The sequence below is a fragment of the Suricata suricatta genome, chromosome 8, assembly GCF_006229205.1.
Source record: "Suricata suricatta isolate VVHF042 chromosome 8, meerkat_22Aug2017_6uvM2_HiC, whole genome shotgun sequence".
Lineage (NCBI taxonomy): Eukaryota > Metazoa > Chordata > Mammalia > Carnivora > Herpestidae > Suricata > Suricata suricatta.
In genome coordinates, this window is record NC_043707.1 from 36,230,736 (window position 1) to 36,256,473 (window position 25,738).

The following is a 25,738-nucleotide window of genomic DNA, read 5'->3' on the forward strand; positions in this document are numbered from 1 at the left end:
AAGAAGCAGAAGTCCTAGCAATCCGCAAACCTCTGTGAAGGCCAGAAAGTAAATATTTTAGGTTTCGTGGGCCAGGAGTCCATATCAAGGATCTAATGTAGATACCCGTGTAATAAAAAAATGAATTTCTATACTTGTTTTTAATGTTTATTTTTGAGAGAGACAGTGCAAGTGGGAGAGGACAGAGAGAGGGAGACGCAGCATCTGAAGCAGCTCCAGGCTCAGAGCTGATTGTGGGGCTCAAACCCACAAACCGTGAGATGATGACCTGAGCTGAAGTCAGACGCTTAACTGGCTGAGGTACCCAGGTGCTCCCTACAAATTTTTTATTGATTAAATTCAAAATATGACAGAATTATTATATCGAATACAGTTTTTTATAATCCAGGCATACTCTCAAGAAGAATAGAAATCTGTAGGGAGGAAAATCATTGCATATAATTGGGGTTCAAATTTAGTGTTACTACTGTCAAATTAAATGCAAATAGTCCTAAGAACCATTCTTAGCTCACAGGCCAGACGAGATCAGAAGTCAGGATAGGTCTGGACTGCAGGCCTCAGTCTTCTAGCCTGCCTCACCCAAAGTGGGACCGGAGTCCCTGCTGCTCCCCATTTCTGCTCTGCAGGCGGGACGGCCTTCCCCCTATTCTGGGTGGTTCTCAGACTGGGGTGGCATGGGAAAGAACATCCCTTGTAGTCTTCAATGGTGTGATTGTACCATTCAGACCCACCCTTGGTGCCTAGGGGTTTGTTTTGCCCTCAGACTCAGGCAGAGCTCCGGGTGCTTATGAAAGCTCAGCTCTGAAGAATACGGGGCCTCAGGGTACAGGTAATGCCTAACTTTCAGTGTGCAGGCAGACCTGAGGACACCATCCCCAAAGTCTGCTCCCCCCGCCCCGGTCTCTTGTCTTCTCCACTGTCAGTGGAAAACTCTGAAAGCACCTCTTTGCATGTGGATAAACCAAAAGCCCCAAACTCCAAGCTCCTAGCTGGGCCAGCTCTAAATCCATGATGGCAAATTTTTTTTTCATTTCATTTTTAATGTCTTTATTTATTTTGAGAGACAGAGAGTGAGCAGGAGAGGGACAGAGAGAGAGGGAGACACAGAATCTGAAACAGCTCCAGGCTCTGAGCTGTCAGCACAGAGCCTGACTTGGGGCTCAAACCCATGGACTGTGAGATCATGACCTGAGCCAAAGCTAGACACTTAACCGACTGAGCCACCCAGGCGCCCCATGTTGGCAAACTTTTTAAGATCATTTGGTGAAATGACACTAACATGACATTTCTCTGAGTCCTAAGTCATGGCTTGTAGTGTTTTCAAGCCATGGTCCAGAAAAACTCCCAGTGCCCTGCACTGAGCTCTTCCACCCCTCCTCGCCCTCCACACTGCACCCCTCTGCGAAGCTCAGGGCCTTGCTTCCCTTCCACTAGGCAAACTCACCCTGCTGCTTACTGAGTGGCCGGCTCCTTTCTGTCCTCAAGGTCGGCTTGACACCTTAGTGGCCTTCCCTGATGCCCCTGCCAACCTCAGCCCCCTCCCCCGTCCGCCCCGCAGGTCCATCATCGCATGTAGAGCGCGGTCCCAGGGCTGGGCTGCAGTGACATCTTCTGTTTCTGTCCACCTGTGATTTGTGTCCCCCCTTCCCTCACACAGAAGCTTCCAGAGGCCCGTCTTTCTCGGCTCTGCAGTAGCTTGGGTACTTGCCCCCGGGACGTGGCCCGCAGGGGCTGCCTGCTGCAGGAGAGAGACGGTTCCTTGTCACCACAGACCGTGTGGCGGGTCCGTGGTTTGGCAGCAGGAACCAAGTGTGGACGTCCCAGGTACTGTGCTGCGAGAGCACGTGGCCTAGTGGGGGCCTGCACGTCGTTTCAGGGCGCGTGCAGGGGGGGGGGGGGGGAGAGCAAGGAAGGTGCTTATGGGGCTCACGGAATAGCTCGGGGAGCCCTTTTCCTAAAGTGTGTCCAACATAGGCGGATGCCCATGTACGGCTAGAAAGCGGATATTTGTACGGAATTGTTGTCTGGGGGGTGATTCAACACAGCACCGTCTGGAGTTCCTTCTAGCGCTGACAGTTTGTGCCGTGTGGAAAGCAGGAGAGGGAAGCTGGGAGCTTGGGGCCTGTGACTTTAAACAGAGAAGTTAGCTCTCAGGAAGACTTCATGTTTGCTGAAGAACTCCTCCGAGAGCCTTGCGTTGTGACCCTGACTTGATCTGGGAGCCGGACACATTTGAGAGACAGGGTCTTCAGTTGTTTTCAGCTCAGGTTAGGGGATTTGGAGAGACAGAGGCCGACAGGCCGACGGACACGCTGCACGTAACCCATGGCCCAGGGGCTGCTTCCACTTCCTCCCTGGTCGCCAATCCCAGCCTTGTGACTTCCTGGTCCTTCCTGGTCCCCACTCCTGGCTTGTCCAGCGGCTTTAAGGACAGGGCTGTCCGATCCCAGCCTTGTGACTAATCCTTGTGCCTCCGGATTTTCCACTTTTGCTCTTATGCTTCACATGGTCAGCTGCCTACATTTTCTCGGGTTTTCCCTCACATCCTGCTCCGCCCAGTCTTCCGGGCCTGGCTCTCCTCGCGCGATGTCCTTTCTTCCCTGTGTCTTCCTCTCCATGGGCCTCGGGCAGAGGTGTCCTGGCCCCTCCACAAGCAGCTTCTGTTGGGCGCTGGCTCAGCGCAGGGGCCCCTCAATGGATGACGTGTACTATGAGCATTTGTCCTCACCTACTTGTGACACAAGTTAAGAAGTAAAACCCATCATCCTGCTGAGAAAGAGCATCCTATTCTATCAAAGCTGATAAATATTTACAGTTTTGAAACTTTTGTCTTTGACCTAGTACATAAAACATAAACTGTAACCTCCTCTTATTGGAGACAAAGTTATTACATTTTATTTGTTTTAATTTTTTAATGTTTATTTTTGAGATGGGGGTACAAAGAGAGAGGGACAGAGGATCCAAAGCAGACTCTGCACTGTCAGGGGCTTGAACTCACAAATCATGAGATTATGACCTGAGCCAAAGTTAAAGTCAGACGCTTAACAGACCGAGCCACCCAGGCACCCCTGAAGTATTTACATTTTAAAAGTCTCTCCATTCTTTTGATTTTTGTGTATGTGCAGTTGACCCTTGAATAATGCGGGTTTAGGCAGCACGGGTCCATGAATCTGGGCTTGTTGTCATGGTGTTTTGTTTTTAATAAGTACAGCACTGTAAATGTGTTTTCCTTTCTTTATGATTCTCTTAATATATTCTTTGCTACAGCTCACCACATTGTAAAATACAATATACAGTATAATATACAGAGAACATGGAAAATCAATGTTAATTGGCTGCTCGTATTCTCCCTGAGGCTTCTGGTCAACAGGAGGCTATTGGTAGGAGGGGAGTCAGAAATTACACGCAGATTTTCAGCTGTGTGGGGGGACAGAGTCAGTAAGAGCCACCTGCATTTATCCTTAGGCCTGTCTAAAAATGTGGAATAACTGTACTTTGTTGCCCAACTTAATCCTTAAAAGTCAGGTTTTGTGGTGGGTTGTTGGTCTTTTCCTGTGCTCCCCCGCTCTGTGATTATCTAAAGGGACTTTGAAGTCAACCATACACATTGGGTTCACGTGGCCTCAGCAGGGCAGGCAGGGAAACTTGCTGTGTCCAAACGGGAGCATAAAGCCACCCGGTTCCAGCAAATTCCTGAGGTCTAAAGACTGTTAGTGTCTTTGTAGCTTTAAAAGAAAAAGAAAGCTAAGGGAAACACTACCCACATGAGTTATAATTTTGAGGAAAAGCAGATGTGTGTCCTTAAGATGTTCTTTCTTACTTGAAAACTAAAAATAGTTCTTTCATAGAATTAGTAACGCAGGGATTAACTCAGTCTGCAGGTTGTTAGTGAAGAGCAGTTGGAGATGTGGCTTGTGTGGAGCCCTTGAAAACTGGTACGCCCCCTCCCCCGTGGCCACAGCGTTGTAGGACTGGGGCGCTTCCTGGGAGGGGCCCTCCGGCCTCTCAATAACTAATGCTTTCTGTGTGAAATGTCACATTTCCTTCGTTTTTGTGGTTTTATATGGAAACAATTTGTTACTTTTTACCTGGTTCTTTACGGAAGGTGCTTTTTAAGAAGGGGACCTTGGCGTTGGTGTGGCCTGCTGGACTGCGTGTCAGCAGAGCCCCCTGAGGGGGAGCCCCAGCTTCACCGTGTGCTGCAGGGTCACTCATGATGCCCAGTGCTGGCCCGGGAATCCGGTCAAGTGTTGCTCCCTGAGAGTTCGTGTGCGCTAGAAATTCTTGCTTCACAGCCCTTGACCACTTTGCAGCCTGTTGAGTGTGAGCAGCGCACTTACAGGTATGGTGATTTTACTCTGAGGTTTCCTCTCAAATGATTTTTTAAGAAGTGTGTACAGGGGCGCCTGGGTGGCTCAGTCAGTTGAGCATCTGGCTTCAGTTCAGGTTATGATCTCGTGGATTCAAGCCCTGCATCGGGCTCTGTGCTGACAGCTCAGAGCCTGGAGCCTGCTTCAGATTCTGTGTCTTCCTCTCTCTCTGCCCCTCCCCTGCTCTCGCTGTCTCTGTCTCTCAAAAATAAACTTAAAAAAACATAAAAACAAAATTTTAAGAAGTGTGTGCAATAAATGCCCTCTCAGCTGCCTTGGGGCTCCCTGGGCCTGGAGAAACTGGGGTCCTGGGAGCCCTTGTCTTGCACGCGAGCTTCGTGAGCCCTGCGGCTGAGCACCTGGGCCTGGGGCTATGGGTGTTGACGGCGCTCATGCCGGATGCGGAGTCGGGGCACAGGTGGGCCCTGCCCAGCTGGGAGCTGAGGCTTCCTCTTTGGACCCAACGTTGCTGCCAGGGATTTTGGGCTGGGGCGTCTGTGTCCCCCGCCCCCAATCTAATCTTCGTTTGTTGTTAGATGAGGTGTCCTCACTCCACCATGCAGAAGTCTTCATTGCTCCTGATTCTCCGCACACACCGTCTGCTGGCCTCGGTGCCCCCTGCGCAGGGGGACGCGCTTCCGTGTTCGTTCTCCCATCTCGCCAGCAACTGCGGGCGGGTCTGCTGCATGCCAGTAGACATACTGTGCTTCTAAACAAAGAATTATTTGTATCTTATTAATCATAACAGCATTTGTATACTCTGGAAAGAAGCGAAACACAGATGTGGGGCGTCTGATTGAAACTCTTGTCACACTGCAGTTTTAATCTACTTGCTACGGTAAATGAAGCCATCTCTTTGGTTGAACTTTTCCCGTAATCAGGCTTTTTATTTTTGACATATAGAAAGGAGATAGTTTTTAAAGGAATGTCCAGACCCGTTATACAACTAAATTACTCTCAAGTAGTATATGGGCCAGTATTAATTAATCTCAATAATGATTCCTCACGTGGCAAAGTTTCCAGTAAGAAGTAACTTGACACGACGAATGATATTTGGTCTGTGTAGTGTCGGCTCACTTTGGGTACGGTACAAATCTGATTGTTAGTGTACAAACCCCAGCTACTGAGGTACTCCTCTCTGCGGCCTCAGAGCGAGGGAGGAAGGTCATCTGGTCTAGCAGATGAGGAACCTGAACTCCAGGCATTTATTTTCAACAAGTCAACTACCTACTGTGTGCCAGGCCCTGGGAATATGAGAGTGAACAGAACAAACTAAGGGTCCCACCCTTGGGGGCCTTGAACTCCAGTGGGGAGGGAAAGTTAATACACAGGACAATGACTAAGCCATAGGGTCCATTGGCCAGCAATGCTAAGTGCTAAAGAGAGCTGGAAAGCGGGGAAGGGATGGGAGATGTGGGCTTCCTGTGCAGAGCAGGTTTCAGCTGTGGATCAGATGGCCCAGCGAAGGCCTTGCTAAGAAGCTGATCAAAGGAGCAGAGGGAGTGCGTTATCTAAGGCCTTCTAAAGATATCTAGTTCAAAAGGATTTCAGGCATTAGGATCCAGTTGTGCAAAGGCCCAGAGGCAGAAGCAGCAAGGCCATGTGACAGTACTGAAGCCAGCAGGAAGGGGAGAGGAGGTGGAGGAGGAAGGTCAGAAGCAACAGCGTTGGGTCATGTTGCACCTTCTGGGCCTCCTCAAGGACCTGGGCTCGTGGGCCAATGAGGGAACTCTTGTATGGTTTGAGCATGAAGTGCCATGAACTGGCCTATTTGTGTTTTGTTGTTGTTGTTGTTGTTGTTTAAAGTTTATTGATTTATTTAGAGAGAAAGAGTGAGAACAGAGGAGTGGCACAGAGAGAGGGAGAGAGAATCCCACTGTCCACGCAGAGCCCTCTACGGGGCTCGAACTCCCAAACTGTGAGATCATGACCTGAGCCAAAATTGCTTAACAGACTGAATCACCCAGGCGCCTGCCCTGACATATGTTTGGAAGGTAGACCGGAGGGGACACACACAGTCATGACCTGCAGAACTTTTCTGTGGGCTGACGGCCTCCGAAGTCCTGTGTGGCCCGAACTGCTTCTGTGTGGTGTCGGAGATCATGGCACACGTCATCCGCTTCCGCAGTCAAGGAAGTGGTGGTGCGGGAGCGAGAGGGACGTGTATGCACAGGCTCGTGAAACACACACTGAAAATGGTGGAGGCCGGCTCTTTGCTCATTGATACCGATTAAGTGTAAGTTCTGGTTTTCAGCCCTAGGAACGATTCCTGGTCTGGGCCACGTGGCCGGACACCCGAACAGCGGTGCCCTCCTTAAGCCGCAAGCCTGAGTCCCGGAGTGAAGGGATCAGGGCCGGTAGCTCCTCTGTGGGGTCGGGAAGCCGGGGGTGCCATGTTCCACCAGCTTGTTCTAAGGAGCCGAGTCCTGCCCCCTTCCCCCCCCCCCCCGCCCCGTTTCTTCATGCCCTGTTGGGCTCATTCCTGAAACTTGACTTGCAAGGCTGCAGTGTCTCTCCACAGCCGGGTGTGAGCCTGCCTCGCACCGATGGCAGATTTACTGACATATCCAGGTGCGTCTGGGGTCCTGTTTGTTTTCTGCTATAGTAAGTTTACCTTCTTTTAACTTTTCTCCAGTTAGTCTTGTAGCCAGCCTCCAACTTGCCGTCAGATAGTTTCAGAGGGAGGGACGAGAGCACTCAGCAAGCTGGCGTGCCGTCTGGGCGGTGTTTCTTTCTCGGACACTTCATCTTAATGCCTCACTGTTTCAGGGAATTTGGTCTCTACAGATCAGAATTGATGTTAATTCTCCCATCAAATTCAAGGCTCTCCCAGTTGCAAAACTTCTAAGAACTCAAGCTAATGCATTTTACTTTCTCTCTGCCTTGAGTCGAGCTGCTTTATTGGAAGTATTCACTGATCTTCGTTCTCTGATTGGAAGCAAAAGACATTAGAAATTCAAGCATTTTTATTAACAATTACCTTATTATTTTATATATTTTAATTAACTATTTGGTCATTTGATTTATTCGGTTTATTCATGTTTTATCACTAATAGGACTTAGAGAAAAAAATGCTTATATAAAAATTTATTAGACATAGAGAAAAATGTCTATTAATTTTCTACTTTTTCTGACTTTAGTTGTCAGTGTATGTCCTAAATTTGCTTCATTTTCAGTCGCTGATTTTTGTGATTACCTTGGAGCCATGATTTAAAGGTGGCACTGGTTAAATATTATTGGAGGATAGTTTTAGAAAAACCAAACAGACCAACTAAAAAAAATGGTAGGAAAATGAAAAATTACCAGATATAAATGTCTAAACAAGTACGCCATTCTGGAGAGAAGTTCAGTGATGCTTATCGAGAGCCTCAAAGATGTGTGCATACTTTTTGACCCCAGAACTCCATAATGTGACTTCGGGGAGCCCGCCCACGGGGAGCAGGGCGGTGTGTGCAGATGGGCCTGACCGGGCAGGCCGGCACTGCCGTTCACGCTCGCCGAGCCCCGGAGCCCAGTCAGCCATTCAGCAGAGGGGTCAGTTTCATTATGGCCGCCCTGTATGTTGGATCACTGCACAGCAGTCACAAATCCTGAAGTTCTGAAATAGTTCATGACATGTCATAAACATTTATGACATATTGCTAGAAATGTTTTTGAAGATTTCCAAAATGTTTATACACACTCAGCAAATGTCTGTAAAGAACGAGACTGATTACGTTCTTCGTGAACAACACTCACTTCTAAATACTGATGTTTTTGAGGATTCCACTTTCTTCTTAATGCAGTTCTAGGTGTCATTTGCTTTCTGCACTAAAAATATTTTTGTGATCGGAAAGAAACCAATTCCATTTAAAGAAATGTTCCCATATAGCGATTGAATCTAACAGAAATGTTCTGTGAGCTGCACGTAGTACTTCGACTTAGCCACCTTGAGAGAGGTAAAAGAAAGAAAATTAATATGTTTTGATAACCCATAATATCAAAATGTTACCATTTCAACATATAATTGGTTTTAAAAAGTAAGAGATATTTACATTTCTTTTTCATACTAAGTCTTTGAAATCTACTATGTATTTCTATCATCTCAGTTCAGACTGGCCACCCTCTGCCACTCGGTGGCCATGGTGGCCACAGGCCTGTCTGTTGGACAGAGCAGCTGTCAAGTGTGTTCAGGCTGTGCTGCTGAGGCAGTTCCTGGGAGTGCGGGCCTTACTGCCTGGCGAGTACTGTCTGAGCTCTCCAAGTTCTCTCCAGCGGAGCCAGGTGTAAGTGTAGCCTGTACTCCTGGATTTTAATTACTGTGTTGTGGTTTTAATCTTCGGAGAATACCAGAAATGTTCTGTCCACGAAGGTCAGTTGGGATGTGGTATAGTCTTGGGGCCTGCTGTCAGCTTGCAAACATCTTCCTCCTGTCTGTCTTCCTTCCCTCGCTCCCCGGTAAACCCGTAGATATACAGACTATTGACACAAAACACCAGCTTTAGAATCACAGAATTACACTTGACTGCCTGTGTGATTGAGCTTCAGTGTTTCTCATCTGTAAAATGGGCATAGTAACTGTTCCCCTCACACAGTTCAGAAGCCCAAAGGAGCTGATGGATGGTAGGCACTTAACATACTATCAGCCACACGGCAAGTGCTTAGAACGAGAAACAGCCTTTGAATTGTGGGAAGAGCATGAATTTTGTACGTGTCTGTATCTACTCACTGGCCACCGAGATCCGAATTTAAAGCATCTGTGGAAAGACAGTATTTTCGTGACCTCTGGCGCACTATTGGATCAGTACACTGGGGCCCCACACCGGCGCAAGCTGGGGATAGTGGCGCGCACTCCACACACCCGGCCCCTGGACGGGTAAGCAGGCGGTCTTTGGGAACTGCTCCTCCAGGCCAGTGTCTGAAGGCTGGAAGGGCCCTGAGCGGCACCCCTGGACCTCACCTTGCCGTCCAGGAGGACCCTGACCAATCGCCCAGGGTTGTGTCCCCTCACATGCAGCCTGGGAAACTGGCCCCACAGGATAGCGGTTCACAGCTTTCTCATACCCCCTCTCTCAGCTGCTTTCACTCTGTTACCTGTTCTTCCCCAAACCCAGTCCATCCCTGTTGGGAGTCCCGAGCCTCCGCTCAGCTCCGTTCAATTTGAAGTGGTGGAGGCCCAGGAGAGGGCCGGGCCTCACAGTAGAGCCTGCGGGAGTGCGAGAGTGCGGCCCGATGGCCCTGAACGCACCACCATTGGAGTGGTGTGTGTGCACATGTGTATACACACATACACCTCCGTCTCTATACATCGTGTGTACAGATCTTCCTTTTTTAAATTGTATTTATTCTGAGAGAGGGAGGGGGCAGAGAAAAAGGGGGAGAGAGAGAGAATCTCAAGCAGGCTCCACACCAGCAGCGTAAAGCCCGATGCATGGCCTGAACTCAAAAACCAACCACAAGATCGTGATCTGAGCTGACACCAAGAGTCAGACTCTCAACTGACTGAGCTCCCCAGGTGCCCCCATAAATATAGATCTTCTTTTAACTAAAACAGAATTTCTGTGAAACACTTGCTATTATTATTTATATGTTATTCAGATATTTACCATCTGTTTAGTTTTTTTAGAAGCTTGCCACGTTATTTCACAGTGAATCTTGAACTGCACTGAGTTACGAATTTCACAAGCAGTGAATTAGTGCATGAAGCTGTGTTACCTGTTTGTGGTGTTCACGGGACTTCTTCCCCTTGGAATCCTGTTTAGTATTTATTGATTCCTAGATTTCTCTTATTTTCTGTGCTTGAGCAGGAAAGCTTTGCTCTCTCATGCCAGTGCTTGTCTGTGTAACATTTAGTGAATGTCCAGTCCAAGCAGGTTCCAGGACGTAGAGCCGCCCCTTGAAAGAGAAAAAGAAAGGCTGCTCTCTGCCTGGCTCTGGGAGGCAGCCTCACAAGGCCCCCTCGGCTGGCTCTTGAGCTCTCAGATACAGCGTGGACTTTCACGTTGCGCTGGAGATCTGAGGAATTCTGAACTGATACTGACTTCCGTGTTTGTTTATGTATGTATTTTTGAGCTTTGAGGAGCACCCGCCTTCCCTGGGTGCCCAGAGAACACTCCAGAGGAGAGTCTGCGCTTCCCTAAACCCAGAGTTTTTCTGACCAGTCCATTTCCTAGAAGTGTTGCCTTGGATTTCCCGTCCCATTAAATCTAATTTGCCTTCAACTTTCCCAAGATGTCCCCCATCCTGAGCCAGACCCTCCCCAGGACTCATGTCTGGAGACCTGCATGGTCGGGCTGTGCGTGCTCTCCACGTTTGGGGGCAGCTCTCCTCTTCCTTAGGGGTGGCCTTCTGGCTGTCCCCCCACCGCACCCGCCCCACCACGCCCGCGCCTTTGCAGACCCTTGCTGGTTTCCGGCTTCTGCAGAGTAAATCCTCCACTGCCCCTGACACATCCTGCCCCTGGCTGTGCTACTGCTCCCATGGAAAGCTCTGGGGCAGGCGCCACGCTTACCACCTTTTTGGTTTGACCCCCTTCCTGGGCCTTCCCGTGGCTTTCCTGGAGCAGACGCGTAGGCGGAATGGCCTGTTCCATGTGTGCATGTGGGGGACACCGTGGGGGTGCCGTGGGGGCAGGGGACTGGCCGAGGCCGTCGTGTCTGCCCTGGAAGGACTGGGGCTCTGATCACTGGCCTGTCCGCTCACCACGTTCCCCGCCTCACGTCTGCTCCAACTCCAAGTTAGAAGCTCAACCCCTTCAGTTCCAGAGAGAAACTGAGAGGCACCATCTGCCCTTGCTTGCTGGACTCATTAAGTTAAAGAAATGTATCCTGTTTACATTTCTGGCAGCATTTCTTTTATTTGGATGGTGGCCAGAGGCAAACAACCCGGCCTGAGTGGGCTTAAAAAGAAAAGCTTTCCAAGTAGATATGCTGTTATCTGATTGGGTGCACGTTCAGACCTTACCATGGTCCTAACAGAACTATCGTTCTGCAGAAAAAGCTATTTTGATCTCCTAGCATTTTAGGGTCTACCTCAGCTGTAGTATTTGGTGTGGGAAGATTTTGGTGAGGAATAACTGAAAAGATTTGGTTTGATTAGGGGCTAAAGTAAGAACATTTATTTTGAAATGAGATAACAGGATTTGCCATTTTTGGTCTCCATCCAATAAAACTGACCTCCCTCCCCAAATCTATATCCCCAGCAGACAGGGAATCTGCTCCATTCCTTGATTAGAAGCTTCAAATGCTGTATTTAGAAGTTGTCTTAAAAATGTGCTCTTTAAACAGTTTAAAGTGTTACATAGTATTGAGATGAAGTCACCAAACTGCTTAAGACTTTAGCGGTTCGTATTAGGTACCTGAATAAAAAGTATGGTTATGAAGGGAAGGATACTTGGGTAACATTGTTACTGAATGAACAATTAATGAGACAAGCAAATTGCCTTCTGCCTTAACTTTTCTTCCTGAGTATATATAGATTTTAGGATTTTCTTGGCTTTGGGTTTCAGGAAATAGGTCTTTGATTGGAATACAATGAGGCCAGGTGCTAATTATATGCTTACTATATACTAGTATCTTTTAAGATGTTAGAGCTCTCTACAATGATGGTGACAAGTGTTACCATCAGTTCTGCAAAAGAACAGTAAATAGGACATTGCTGAAGACTTTATGCTCTCTCTAAAAAGGAAGAAAAAGTAGACTCCGATTTTAGGCTGATGTCCCAAAGTGGAAACCTCTCCTTGATCTCCGTTTTGGGTGTTCCGAACAAAGTTGGCAGACAATAGTTCTTTACTAGGATAAACCTAAAAAGGCAAAAGAGAGACTTCTTTTTTCCTTATACCGGTCTCCATATGAAGAGACAGATACGAAAAATGGACTAGAGCTAACTGATGTAACTCAAAGTTCATCAGTTTTGTCAATTTCCCTGGATTTTTCAAGAGAGAAATAAGGAGCCTTTTCTTCGTGTTTGGGTGAAGTTCATTTGGCCTGTCTCCAAGCTTGCCTGGGTGGTGGTGTGCGGTGGGAACACAGGCTGCTTTTGGAGAGCCCAGGGTGTTCTAAGCCAAACTTGTGTTCTCCCCGATAATTAGGGAAGGCCTGGTTTGTGCAGTGTTGAAAGCAGTCTTGGAAATGATCACTCGGGTTTCCAAGTCCGTTTTGATTCCCTGACACATAAAAGCAAAAAACCCCCTCCACCCCTGGGAGCAGAGGTTCACTTTACTGCGTGAGTGAGGATGTGCTCCTTGTCAGGCTGCGCTTCTTGATGTGTAAAAAGGGCACTGTGTGTCAGACCGCATTTCCTGAGTTGAACTTGTGCGGGCTGGACCCTGACCTGGGCCTGGGGGCAGCTCAAATCCCCACCCAGCCCCCCAGCCAGACCAGGGGCCTTCTGTGCCAGGACCCTGAGGAGTCTTTGTCTGCTTTCCACAAGGGTGCTGGGACCCCACGCCCAGAATCTCACCAGAGAGATCTCTTCTGCCTCCTCTGTACTCTGATATTTTGGGTCATGCATAATGTGGAGCATGTGAAACATGTTTTTTTTCTTGAGTTCTTAAAGTTTTCCGATATTGTCCTGTTGGGCAGGTGGGAATTTGGTGTGAGGTTGTCGGAAAATGTGAGATGGGAGGGACCCACAGGCAGGAATGGGGTGGTTGAAACACTGAGGAAAGAGAGCTAGGACTTACTCAAGTCCTGTTTTCCCTCTGGGTGGGTTCCAGTCCCCTGATGCCAGGTTGAAATTAAGCTGCACTTCAGCATCGCACTTGGAGACCCATCTATCTCACTTTTCCTACGAAGCTCACTTCCCCTGGCCCCTAGTAAAACCTTCTTTTTCCACACCACGAAATTGGAAGCCTTACTGTGATGGCTCTTAGGCAACTTTTTAAAAAACGTTGTGAGGGTGCTGAGTGGCTCAGTGGTTAAGTGTTCGGCTCAGGTCACAATCTTACAGTTTGTGAGATCGAGCCCCCCAAGTCAAGCTCCAGCACACAGCCTGCTTGGGATTCTCTCTCTCCCTCTCTCTATGCCCCTTCCCCAGTCATGCTCACACGCTCGCCTTTTCAAAAATAAATAATAAACTTAAAATAACAAAATTTTAAAAATTACTTTGAAATAATTATAGGTTCCCAGGCACTTGCAAAGATAGCAGGGGAGAGGCATCACGGTTTTCCCCAGTGGTTATGTTTTCTGGGACTGCGGTGCACTGTCACGACCAGGAAGTTGGTGGTGGTGGTGGGGGTGGGGGTGGGGGTGGGGGTGGGGGTGGGGGTGTGGGGGTGTGTGTGTGTGTGTGTGTGTGTGTGTGTGTGTGTGTGTGTGTGTGTGTAGGTTCTACAGCTCTCCCGGGACCGTCCCCTCCACTCCTGCTTCCTGGTTCCCAATCCCTGGCAGCCAAAATTTGTGTTCTATCTTTATAATTGTGTCACTTCAAGAATAGCCTGTAAACGGAATCATATAGTGTATGATCTTCTGAGATTGGCTTTTTTTACTCTGTAATTTTTTGAGCACTGTCCAGGTAGTTGCATGAATGAAGTGTCCATTCTCTTTTACTGCCGTGGCCTGTTTCCTGGTACGGGGGCCCCACAGCTTGTGGCCGTTTGTCTATTGAAGGACTTTGGGGCTGTTTCCAGCTCTAAGCTGTTATGAATAAAGCTGCTATGAACATTCTTGCACAGGTTTCTGTGCAGATGTAGATTCTCATTTCTCCGAGTTCAGTGCCCAGGACTGAGATTGCTGGATTGTGTGATAAATATAGGTTTAATTTTTTTCAATATTTATATATTCTTGAGAGAGAGGGAGACAGAGCATGAGCAGAGGACGGTCAGAGAGAAGGAGACACAGAATCCGAAGCAGGCTCCAGGCTGTCAGCACAGAGCCCGACATGGGACTTGAACTCAAGAGCTGTAAGATCCTGACCTGAGCTGAAGTCGGATGCCTAACCCACTGAGCCACCCAGGCGCCCCAGGTTTACTTTTTTAGGAAACCGGATGCAGAGTGGTTGTGCCATCTTCTATCCTCGCCAACAGCGTGTGAGAGATTAGATGTCTCTGTGCCCTCACCACCCTGTGGTGTTGTCGCTGGTTTGAGTTTCTGTTAGTTTGTTTCAGCTGTTTCAATAGCATGTGGCCGTATCTTCTCTCGTCTTAACCTGCTTTGCCCTGATGGCTGGTGTTCTTGAACATCTCGTCTCTCACCTGCTTATGTTCTGTCTGCAAAACGTCTCCTCATGCCTTCTGCCCACCTTCTAACTGCATTGTTTTTCTAACTGTTGAGTTTTGAGTGTTCTTTATAAATTCTAGATAGGAGTCCTTGGCCTCCTAGTCCGTACAGTGTCTTTTCAGCCTCTTCAGAGAGCCTTTTACAGAGCTCTCTTCTGTAATTCTGATTTTGATGAAATCCAGTTTCTTGATGTTTTCCTTTAAAAATTTTGCATTTCATCACCTCAGAACTATTCCCAAGCTGTAGACCCTGAAGATCTCCTCCTATGCTCTGGCTTTACATTTTGAGTTGATTCTGTATAAAATGGGAGGTTGGAGTCAGGGGTTTTTTTTTCCTTTGCCTGTGGATGTCTAGTTGCTCCAGTATCATTTGTTGAAATGGCTGTTCTTCCTCTCTGTAATTGGATCTTTATAAAAATCAATGGGCCATACTTACTTGGGACGATCTCTGTGTTGTCGCTGATGGTCAGGTGATTATTGTGTCTGTTCCTGCTCCTTCACCAGTACCACAGCCTTGATGACCGTAGCTGGGTACTAAGTGTTCAAACTGAGTAGAGAGGCTTAGTTTTTCCTTTTCTAAATTGTTGCAGCTAATCTAGTACCTTTCCAAAACTTTTAGGGTAGTAATACACACACACACACACACACACACACACACACACACACACACCACTCATCATATCCATATTTATACCCATAAAATATCTTGCTGAGATTTATAGAAATACATTTACTATTTTGAAACTTCCAAGCCATGAACATGGTATGTCCCTCCATTTATTGGGTTTACTTTGGTTTCTTTCAACCACATTTTATAGTTTTCAACATACAGGTCCTGTACATGTTTTATACAATTTCTACTTTCTTAGCAATTATTAATATTGTATTTCAAATTACAGTTTCCACATGTTTATTGCTAGTAAGTAGAAAGACAGTTGACTTCTGTAGGTTAATTTTACATTGAGCAACCTTGCTGAGCAAATTCACAAGGAAGTTTTTGTTTGTTTTTGTAGATTTCTTGGAATTTTCCACATAGACCATCATTTCATTTCATCTGCAAATACACTTAGTTTTATTTTTTCCTCTTGCTGGTCTTTGTACCTTGTATGTCTTTATCTTCCTATTACTGGCTAGAGCTAGTTCTGTATTGATTGGCACCGCTAAAAGTGACCAGCCTTATCTTGTTCCCAATTTTAGAGGAAAGGATTCAGTCTTTCACTGTTAATTATGATATTAGCTATTGGTTTTTGTGAGTCTTCTTGAAGTTAAGGGAGTTCTCTATTCCTAGTTTTCTGAGCATTTTTATGGTGAATGGATATTAATTGTCTTAATTCATAGGTGTGTTTGCCTAGCTAGATTCCAAGTTTCTACAGATCGGACTCTACTTCATAAACCTTTTGTTTACCCTCAGTGCCTATAAGCATTGACTGTGTTGCTGGGTCAGTAGAAATGGCCTGGTTTTGGATGGCAGATGAGTGTGAGTCCCAAGAAGGGAACTTGCAGGAACATCTCTCACCAGACAGTCCTGGTCTAGGCCTGGGGGGTAAACTGCAGCTACTCCTTTTGGTCCCTGTTACCATTCGGCTCGTGGTTTAAGGCAGAAATGAAAGTTGCAGGCACCAAACATGCTACAGCAGGGATGCAAGGAAGGCATCATCAATGGGTCTGCTCTGACCCAAGTGTTGGAAGGGAAACTGCTTAGGGTAACTGCCAACTGAAAACCACTGAGCTGTACAGTTTAAGTAGGGGATTTGTATGTTACGTGCCTTCTAGCCACTAAAGCTGTGTTTTGTTTTGTTTTGTTTTTAAAGCCAGGGCCCAGTGCAGTGAGGTCCTGGTGTTCTCTGTGCCGGGGGACAAGTTACTGTCCCCTATCGTTCTGGGTCCTGCCAGACCACGCGGAGACCATGCGGAGTCCGTGAAGGCGTTTCCAGACAGGCCCCCCGCTGGTCTTTGCCCACCTAGAGAGTGCTCAGTGGGGCCTCTCAGAAGAACCCAAACTGGACCTCCTTACTGCCCAGTGGGGCTGTCATCGCCAGGACAGTGTGTCCTGCAAGGTGGACGCCTACTTGAGTTGAGGCCGTTTCTCTATCCCTTTTCTTACCCTGTCTGCGAGGTAAAAAGGGGGCCAGAAATACTTTATTTTTATCTGTGAGGAACTAATCTCTCATCATCTCTAATAGTGGTGGCATCAAATCGAGGACGTGCCCACTGGCCTCTGTTTCAGGGGGCAGGCCACTCAGCCTGTGGTTTTGTTCCGTCTTGTGATGACCTGTTGGTGGCTCGCCTGTGCGCCTTAGGCTTTCAGGCCGTCATGTCCTGCTGGCATCGAGGAGCTGCCAGGTTCCAGTGAGTTAAGACCACGGGCGTCTTGACCGAACAGACCAGGAGACCTGGTTGAGAGCCTGTGCATTTCCTGCCGGGTGACGGTCGATGCCTGTGCGGAGGCGCTCTGTTGAGATGCGGTCCAGGAAGCATAATTAACCCTTCCTGTCTCTTCTATCTCCTAGGGCTCACGGGTCCTTGTTGATGCACGAGACAAGCTGGGCATCCCATGGCAGTATTCAGAAAATGAGAAGCATGGCATGTTCCTCTTGGCCTTTGAGAACAAGGCGGGGCTGCCCGTGGAGCCTGCCACCTTCCAGCTCTACGTGCCCGCGCTGAGCGCTCTCTGGAGGGACTCTGGCATCAGGGAGGCTTTCAGCCGGAGGAGCGAGTTCCAGCTGGTGAGTGAGCCCCCCCCCCCCCGCCCCGCCTCGGGCTGCACGATTGTGGCTGGTTTGGACCTTCAGGAGAACTTCCTTAAAACTATCAAAGTACAGGCAAGCTGCAAATTGCTGTAAATCCTAATACTCAACACCACCAACAAAAACACACTGGAGGCAAATGAAGGTATCTGAGTGGGTGAGCAGGGGCAAAATGGATTCAGTCTGGCTAAGCAAGTGTTGTCTTCAAGGAGTACAAAGGATTCTTAAAATCCTAAAATTTGGTGTAACTCACAGAGCTCAAAACGTTTAGGTCTTGTTTGTGGTGGGAAGTTAATGTCTCCTTAAAACCACTCTCTGGCTTGTACTGTGCAGCTCCTGGCTGGCGGGTCGTGACTGGTTCCTTCCAGATCAACTCCTTGGGAGCTAATCCGAACCATCCCCTGGCTTTCTTTGGGTTCTTTCCTTCTATTTGAAAGTCTGAAAGTTTCAGAATTTGCCTGGTCATCTTTGTCATTTAGATTCATTTAAGACATGCCTGTTTGCATTTTGGCTTTTTCGTGACCACCGTCGTTCACCATAGACGGAGTTCCAGAATGTGCCCGTAGCGGGAGTGGCCGTGCCACAGCTGGCCCATCCACACCCCGAGGGGCCAGAAGCACCTGTGACTCTCACGCCCTTTGCCCCTGTGAGCTGGGACCCCGAATTTTGAACCATCAGCCCCTCCCTTTCTTTAAGTGTTCCTACAATACATATTTTTAAACAGTCTTGTCTATTTTGAAACTTGATATAAATGGCTTTATACCGAATATATTCTTCTGTGACTTGCAGTTTGGGAATTCATTCGTGTTGCTGGTATGGCTGTCCATGGTCCCTTCATTTTCTCTGCTGCTGTCTGTCCGCTGTGGGAACAAACAGAACCCGTCAGTTCTCTCATAGATTTGGGATTGTTTTGCACGTTTTGCCTTTACCCACAGAACTGCTGTGGTCTTTGATGTGTGTCTCCAGATGCATGTGTCCAGTGGTTTCCTTGGGACGAGTGCCTGGTGACGAGGGTTGTGCGGTGGGCAGGCGCATACACCTCCGAATAGCCCAGATGCGGCAGGCCGTTTCCAGGGCCGTGAGACCTGGGAGGGGTCTCCCAGCAGCACAGAAGGGTCCCCTTGAGCTCTCATCCTTGCTGACACCATGTTTCCTGACTTTAACAATTGTACCAGTGGCCCCTTGGGGTATAATTGAAATTTCCCTGAATTTCCCTGATTACGTTTATCAACTCTGTGTGTTTTCTGGGATGTGCCTATTGGTGCTTTTGCCAGTTTTTTCTAATGACTTACCTGTATTTCTCTCATGTATTTGAACGGTCCTGGTGTGGCCTGCCTGGTGGTTGTCCCCCTTCAGTTCTGTACACTCCTCACCCCATTGCCCCTAAGACTGGCCTGGCCCACAGCCGTAGCTCAGCCGTCAGGACCGAGACGCTCACATCTGTTCCATACCATGAATGAAACTACAGACCTTAGTCCAATTCCCCTGTTTTTCTGCTGGGGACTTTCCTGCTGCCAGGATCTGGCCTGAGACGCCACACTGCCGTAGTCTGCAGTCAGTGACAGTCCCCTGTCTTCCCTGGTTTCTGTGACCTTGGTGCTGTTACAGAGCACCCATCAGTTATGTTGTGGGATGCCCTACTGGGGTGTGTCTGGTGTTTCCTCCTTGTCAGGATGAGATGATGCATTTTTTGGCAAGAAAACTGCAGAAGTGATGGTGTGCCCACTCATGGTGATGCAGGCCTTCGTGGCCCACTGAAGGCTGTGTCCGCTGGGTCCCTCTGCTGTCATGTTCTCGGATGCCATCAAATATTCGGGGGTGAGGTGATGTAGATAGATGTCCTGTTTCCCCTCAGACTTTTGCCCACAAGCCTTAATACCCATCAGCAGATGCTGCAGGGGACATTTCTCACCTTGACGTTCTTTTTCAAGTTAACTTCAAAAATTAAGGTGGAACCGTCAAAAGAACCAGAAGATGCGGTTGTCACAGAAAGGAAAGCTTAATCCTATAAGGGCAGGAATATCAGGAACGACTAGGGAAGACAGGATCTATGTGTACCTTCGGGGTTTAAGGCTTTGTCCCTATAAAGAAGGTGGGAATCACTACTATCAGTTGAGAATTTTCCAGAGAGGCAGCTGTAGGCATCCACAGCTGATTACTTGCAGCTCGCGTTGGGTGAGTATTCTGTCCAAGAGGGTGGTGTAGGGGGTAGTTTTGCCAGACTCCTGTCCGCCTTGTTCCGTGGAGGCCGTTATGTGCAGCCAGAGGGGCCTCCCAGCTGAGGAAGTCCAGGCCCTGCGCTGCTGGGAAGGACACGGACACGAGCCAGAGGGCATGGCTCGCACGGCCGATCTTCTTAGTCATTGCTGCAAGGAACTTGGGCCTCCAAAGCCAATCTGCTCATTTCTCACTCTGTCCATTCATTCAGCACTTAGGGAGCACCTTCTCTGTACTGGACCCTGTGTGACAGGCTGGGGATACAGCAGTCATGAGACTAGCCGTGAGCCTGTCCCTGAGAGCCTTTAGTCTAGACTTCACCTCGGTGTGGGGTTGGGTGAGGCTGGTGCAAGGTGGGTGCTGGGCTCTCTGTTGCCGTCTTGTGCTTCCAGCAGCCAGGCTCCCTGGAGACCCGGTGCCTGAGAGGCGTGCTGTTCCAGGCCACCGTGTCTGCTTCACAGCCGCTGTGACCCGGGGCAGCTGGCCTGGGTTTGGTTCACTGGGTGGTAGGTACATACTGGTTGTTATTCTGTTGGTTGGTTTGTTTCTGAGAGAGAGAGAGAGAGAGAGAGTGAGAGAGAACTGGAGAGGGGTTGGGGGGACAGAGGGTCTGAAGCAGGCTCCATGCTGACAGCATGGAGCCCAGTGCAGGGCTCAGACTCACAAACCATGAGATCACAACCTCGACCAATGGAGCCACTCAGGTGCCGTGCCAAGCATTAGTTTGTTGGGTTTTTATCAATTTTTTAAAACGTTTATTTACTTGAGAGAGGGAGGGTGGGAGGGAGCAAGCGAGCATGGAGGAGGGGCAGAGAGAGAGGGAGACAGAGGATCCAAAGCAGGCTCCAAACTGTGAACACCGAACCCAGCATGGGGCTTGAACCCATATACTGTGAGATGACCTGAGCTGAAATCCAGAGTCTGCTGCTTATCCGACTGAGCCAACTAGGTGCCCCAGAATTTGTTACTCATACTTTGTCCTTTTCTGTGTGGTTGTTTAATAAAAATTAGTGGGGCACCTGGGTAGCTTAGTTGGGTAAGCATCTGATTCTTGAATTCAGCTCTGGTCATGATTTCATCATGGGATCAAGTGCTGTGTTGGGCCCCAGCCTGAGCTTGGAGCCTGCGTGGGATTTTCTATGCCCACCTCTAAAATTAAATAATAAGTAAGTAATCAGAGTATCTTCCTGAAGTGGGTGGACAGTAGGCCTTCAGGGTCATTATTGCCAGGGCGTGCGGCATGGCCAGCCCCTCCTCCCACCATCTGGTCCCACCTTGCTCTCTCTGCTCTGGGGATCTTAGTGTGGGATCTTAGTGGGGATCTTAGTCTTTCCAGGGTGATGCTTCATCAATTTGGTTTTCTTTTTCTTTTTTTGAGAACTGCTGTCCCCCAGGTGTTAGACAGTTCCTGTCCCCTCTACCCTCGGGGTTTACCCGCCAGTCCAGGCAGAGACAGACACACAGGAGGAAGGAGAAAACTGAATCTGGTGACTGCTGTGTGAGGGCCCTTCCTTGGTGGAGAGCAGGGTGGGCCTGCGGGTGGGGGGGGCTTCATCCCGCTCCAAAGAGGAGACCGCCTGGCTCTTCTGCCTGGTCCCTGAGGTCGACACGGAACCTGATAACTTCTGCAGCTCAAAAAACCGCATAACCGCACTACAATAGATCTTATCTCTCAAAACACATGTAAGGTATGGCAAGGCACACGGAGAGGTTTTCCTCACGGGCATAATGAGTATAAATGTCATCTATGCCTGTGGCCTTCCTGCAATTGAAAAGAATTTTGGATTTTTAAATGCGGTTTTCAAATGATGCACTAATGTGCTTGTGATACAGAATATGGATAATATATTCACAATCTATCTGCTTTCTCTCATACCATTGAATTTAGGGTCTTGTTCGTCAGAACAGAGCAGTGTAGGTGTACACATTGTCTTCTGTGTGTGAGTTCTGCACTGACTGTGCCGAGTTAGCGCATCATGGTCCTCGCCAGGTCACGTGGCAGGTGGACCCCCACTCAGCCCTCTCTGCGTGCCAGGCCCTGTGCTGAAGTCGAATCCCATTTGTCCTGAAAGCTGGTGAGACAGACACATACACAAATAGTTGCAATAAAATGTGCCAAGAAATATAATTGAGGAAGATACGGGCCACATTAGGCCTACAGGGGGAGTAGGCAATGCCAGTCTGGCAAGGAGGGGTGAGGGGAGGTGTCGACAGAGGAGATTTGTAAAGATGGGAGCGAGGGGTAGGGGGGCAGGACCTCGAAGCCACTGGGAGCTTCCCTGCGCCTCCCTCGACGCTGCCCCCTCCCCTACATGGGCGCTCAGCTCCCTGAGGTCACGAGGTCGTGGCAGCAGAACAGGGTCTCGCCAGTGTAGCCACCGCGGGAGCAGGGGATGACACCCGGCTCGCCAGTGGGGGGAAGCCACGTCCACCCTGTCCTGGCCCTGGACGAGGGCTGGTGCCCCGCAGACAGGACCCCTGCGAGCCATGGAACCAGCGCCGTGCTTGTAGCCGCTCTCGGCTTCCAGAAGTGGCTCAGTGGCCGAGCAGGTGGAGGTTGGTGCTGGGCTCACTCAGAGTCCCCCTGGGAGACAGAACCGTGGCCAGGCTTGGCCCCGCCTCTTCCAATGTCCCACTGCTGGCTGTCTTCTCCTGCACAACTCTTTGCTCCTTATGTAGCCCATCTTGTCTTCGTCACCGGCTCCCACTGGGTCCTCAACTGCCCAACTTGATGGAGCCGGCCGCTGCCCTCCACGGTGTGCTTGAGACTGTGGCCTATCCGGGTACGACTTGGTGCTACCCTGGGTCAGGTGCACCCTGTCTTGCTCAGAGGCCTGGCCAGTCCCAGGAGTCTCCACATGACATCTCGTTGTGCCATTGTGAGCCAGCATTTGTGCAGCCGTGGGAGGCCGCACAGACAATGTGTTGTGCACACAGGAGGATTCACATCGACTGTGAATGCTTCATACATCCTTCCTGTTATTTCAGAGGGGCAGGACGTGGAGTTTTGTTGAGAGTGCCTTCCGTCTCCTGCTTTGGAAGATAGGACTGAAGGCCCTGCTCAGAGGAGCATGTTGGTGCGGACCACCTGGGCTTTCTGGACTCCTGGACATGGAAGGGTTCTGCTTAGCATGGAGATTTCTTTCTCCTCTGTCATGTTTAAAGGAAGTGAGGCTTCTAATGTCACCAGAGGTGGCTCGGAGAGGCTGGTGTGTGGGCTGAATTGTAAACTTACGGGACAGCTGTTTGTCATGTGCATGTATGTGGATGCTGCTCCCTGATAGTTCACTGAGAGTGACATTGTAAGAGGGAAATGACCCTGTGGCTTCGGGTAATTTTATACCACATACTAGCACATAATTTATAACTTTATACTTTAAACTATCGAAAGAATCACTAGAACTGGCGGCCTAGTGCCTCACGTAAAATCCACATGTGTCGTGCTCAAATTGTGTGGCCCCTGGGGCATTGGACTGGCCGCATCAGTCCTGGCCTCGTCGCCGGCTCCTCCCGGCCCTCACCAGGGACCTGAGCTGTGTCAGGGCTGTGGGGACACGGTTTACAAGCTCTCGGGCTTGGAGTGCCTCTTCGGGGAGGGCCTGGGAGAATGTCGTGCCCCATGTCCTCCTCCGCGTTCCCAAAGCAAACACCAGTTATGCCGCATGCTTCTTACATCATTTCAGAAAAGAATGGACCCACCCCCTTTCGAAAAGGCTGGACACCCAGGTTAACCTTCCCGAGCTTTCTCAGGAAGCCTTTGAAACACTAGAGAGCCAGGCCAAACAGAGGGCAAGGTGCTTTGTAGCCACAGTAACTCCATAGCTTCAAGCCCACCCAAGACCAGGGGACCAACGGTGATCAGCAAGGCTTTTTGGCACCAGCCCTTCCTCCTAGGGGGACGTGTACTCTGGCTTGTCAGTTCCCTGGTAGCTGGTCGGTTAGCAGTAAGACCCCAGGCAGCAGTGTGCCTGGTAAATGACAGGTCACGTCCGCGGTCTGTCGGGAGAGGACATGCACTTTCCACCATGTCTCATCTGTGGGCCGTCGGGGGAGGACATGCACTCTTGGCCGCATCTCATCTACAGGCTGTCGGGGGAGGACATGTACTCTCTGCTGTGTCTCTGAAGGCTCCGTGGCAGGTCTAGGCATGTCTCGGCCTGCCTGTGCTCCACCCTGGCCACCGGACGTCCCCTGGAGTCCTTTCCCCTTGCTCTCTTCTCTCTGCTATCAAGATGCCCTCTGGTTGTGATTTTTTACAAAGCTGTTACAGAGATCTAAGACCAGAGGGGGACAGGAGGGCCCCCGGCAGGTGCATGAGCCCTGTGCCCGTGGCGCGCAGTGTTCTTGTGGTGCACGTTGGGGCCTTGCAGAGGACGTTCTCCTGCTGTTGGTGGCACTACTGAGTGCTCATGGGTGGCCGCTGCTGCTGCGACCTTGGGCTGCATGCAGCAGGAAACCCCAGATAGGAGGCGCTGCCTTCCCCCTCTCGAGTCAGAAGTGGAGGGATAGCCGGTCCAGGGATGGGAGTGAGGGCCTCTGTCCTGGCCCTTCACTGACCTTCCATGGGGTGTCTTTCCTGCACATGTGCCCCAGGGGCCACAGTGGGAGTGGCACAGAGTATGGCAGGGGCACGCTGGGCCATGCTGCTGAAGCCACTGCCTCTGGGCGTGGATCCCTAACTCCTGTAGCCTCCCTGAGTGGCGTTCGAGAAAGCCCTGAAGGAGACGGGTTGTCAGGGGAAGGGGGGTATGTTCTAGCCAGGAGAGTAAGCAGTGCAAAGGCCCTGGGGCAGAGTCAAGCTTTGTGTTCCAGAGCCAAGTGAGCAGGTAGGGTAAGGGGCCTTGTGAGGGGGTACTTGGAAGGACTTGGGCTTTGGGTGGTGTGATTTGATTCACATTTAACAGGACTGCCAGGCAGCCACTTCCACGATAGAGACAGCAAGGCCTTGTTGAGGGGCTTTTCCCGTAATCTAGGTGACAGGGCAGTGGCTCGGGTCAGGATGATCTTGGTGGAGGGGATGAGAGGTGGTCAGGTCTGGATGTCTTAAACTGGAGAGGCATTGGGAGGTCTTCCAGTCCCAGTGCACACCAGCTGAAGGGTTCCCTCCACGTCAGCCCTGTGAGTCATGTTGAGCCTGGTGGGTTTTGTTTGTTTGTTTGTTTTTTTAATGTCTTTTTATTTGGAGGGAGAGAAAGAGAGCAGAGGAGAGGCAGAGAGCAAGAGGGAGAGAATCTCAAGCAGACTCGGCCCTGTCAGGGCAGAGCCTGACCTGGGGCTCAAACTCACAAACTGTGAGATCATGACCTGAGCTGAAATCAAGAGGAGACACTGAACCGACTGAGCCGCCCAGGCGCCCTGTCCTTTAAATCAAGATACTGTGGGAGAGTCTGTCCTTTGCCAGTGGCCCCCGGGGCCGCCTGCGTGTCTGCGACCAGCCCCTGGAGCTCACAGCAGTAAACCCTGTGCTCACAGTGTCTGTGTCCATGGCGTCTCCGCCAACACACACACGTCAGGCCGCACGTCCCAGTCACTTCGTTTCCTTCCTGTCTCAAGAGCAGGAGTGCCGAGGAGGGCGGGTCCCAGCGTCCAGAGCCCCACATGCCCCCCCCAACCCCCTGGAGAGTACCAGCCCTTCCTGTGCCACAGGGGTCCCTGCAGAGAGCTCTGCTCCATCAGTGGGGCCTGGGCTTCCATGAGTGAGGGGTGCACTCTCACCGTCCCCCTGCATGCCACACAGGGGGTGCCTCCCCCTGCAGCGCAGTGCAGGCTCCCGGCCCAGCCCCCCTCTCCTTGCTCCCCACACACCAGCTTTGTTCTTCTTGACTGTCTCCTGCCGGTCAGCGCAAGAGCTCCGCAGCTGGCGCGCTTCGAGTCCTCACTCCCGTTCATAGTTGTTCTTCCGGGAGTCACTAGTGAGCCCCTTTCCTCTTTCCCTCTTTGGGGAACAAGGTTCTGTTCGTTTATACTAGTCTCCTACCAGGTGCTGGTTTTTTCTAATGCCTTTTTCTAACCTTTTTATTTTGAAATAATCGTAGATTCACAGGAAGTTGCCCAGATAGCACATCCTTCACCCATGTTCCCCAACGGACGTGACCCAGTAGAATAAGAAAACACAGTTGCCATTGGTGCAGCACATGCGTGTGTGTCACACTGTCCCATGTATGTGGGTGTGTCGCTGTCTGTGTGTGGGTGTCACTGTCCTGTATGTG

General features: G+C 49.9%; 1 protein-coding gene across 1 annotated transcript in view; it reads left to right on the plus strand.

Moving 5' to 3' along the window:
• GNA12 (G protein subunit alpha 12) overlaps positions 1 to 25,738 on the plus strand; it is a 94,612-nt gene that overhangs the window by 26,020 nt on the left and 42,854 nt on the right. The window contains exon 2 of the mRNA XM_029948788.1: positions 17,076 to 17,291. Within this exon, the coding sequence (XP_029804648.1) occupies positions 17,076 to 17,291 (216 nt within the window). The remainder of the gene's footprint in view (positions 1 to 17,075; positions 17,292 to 25,738) is intronic.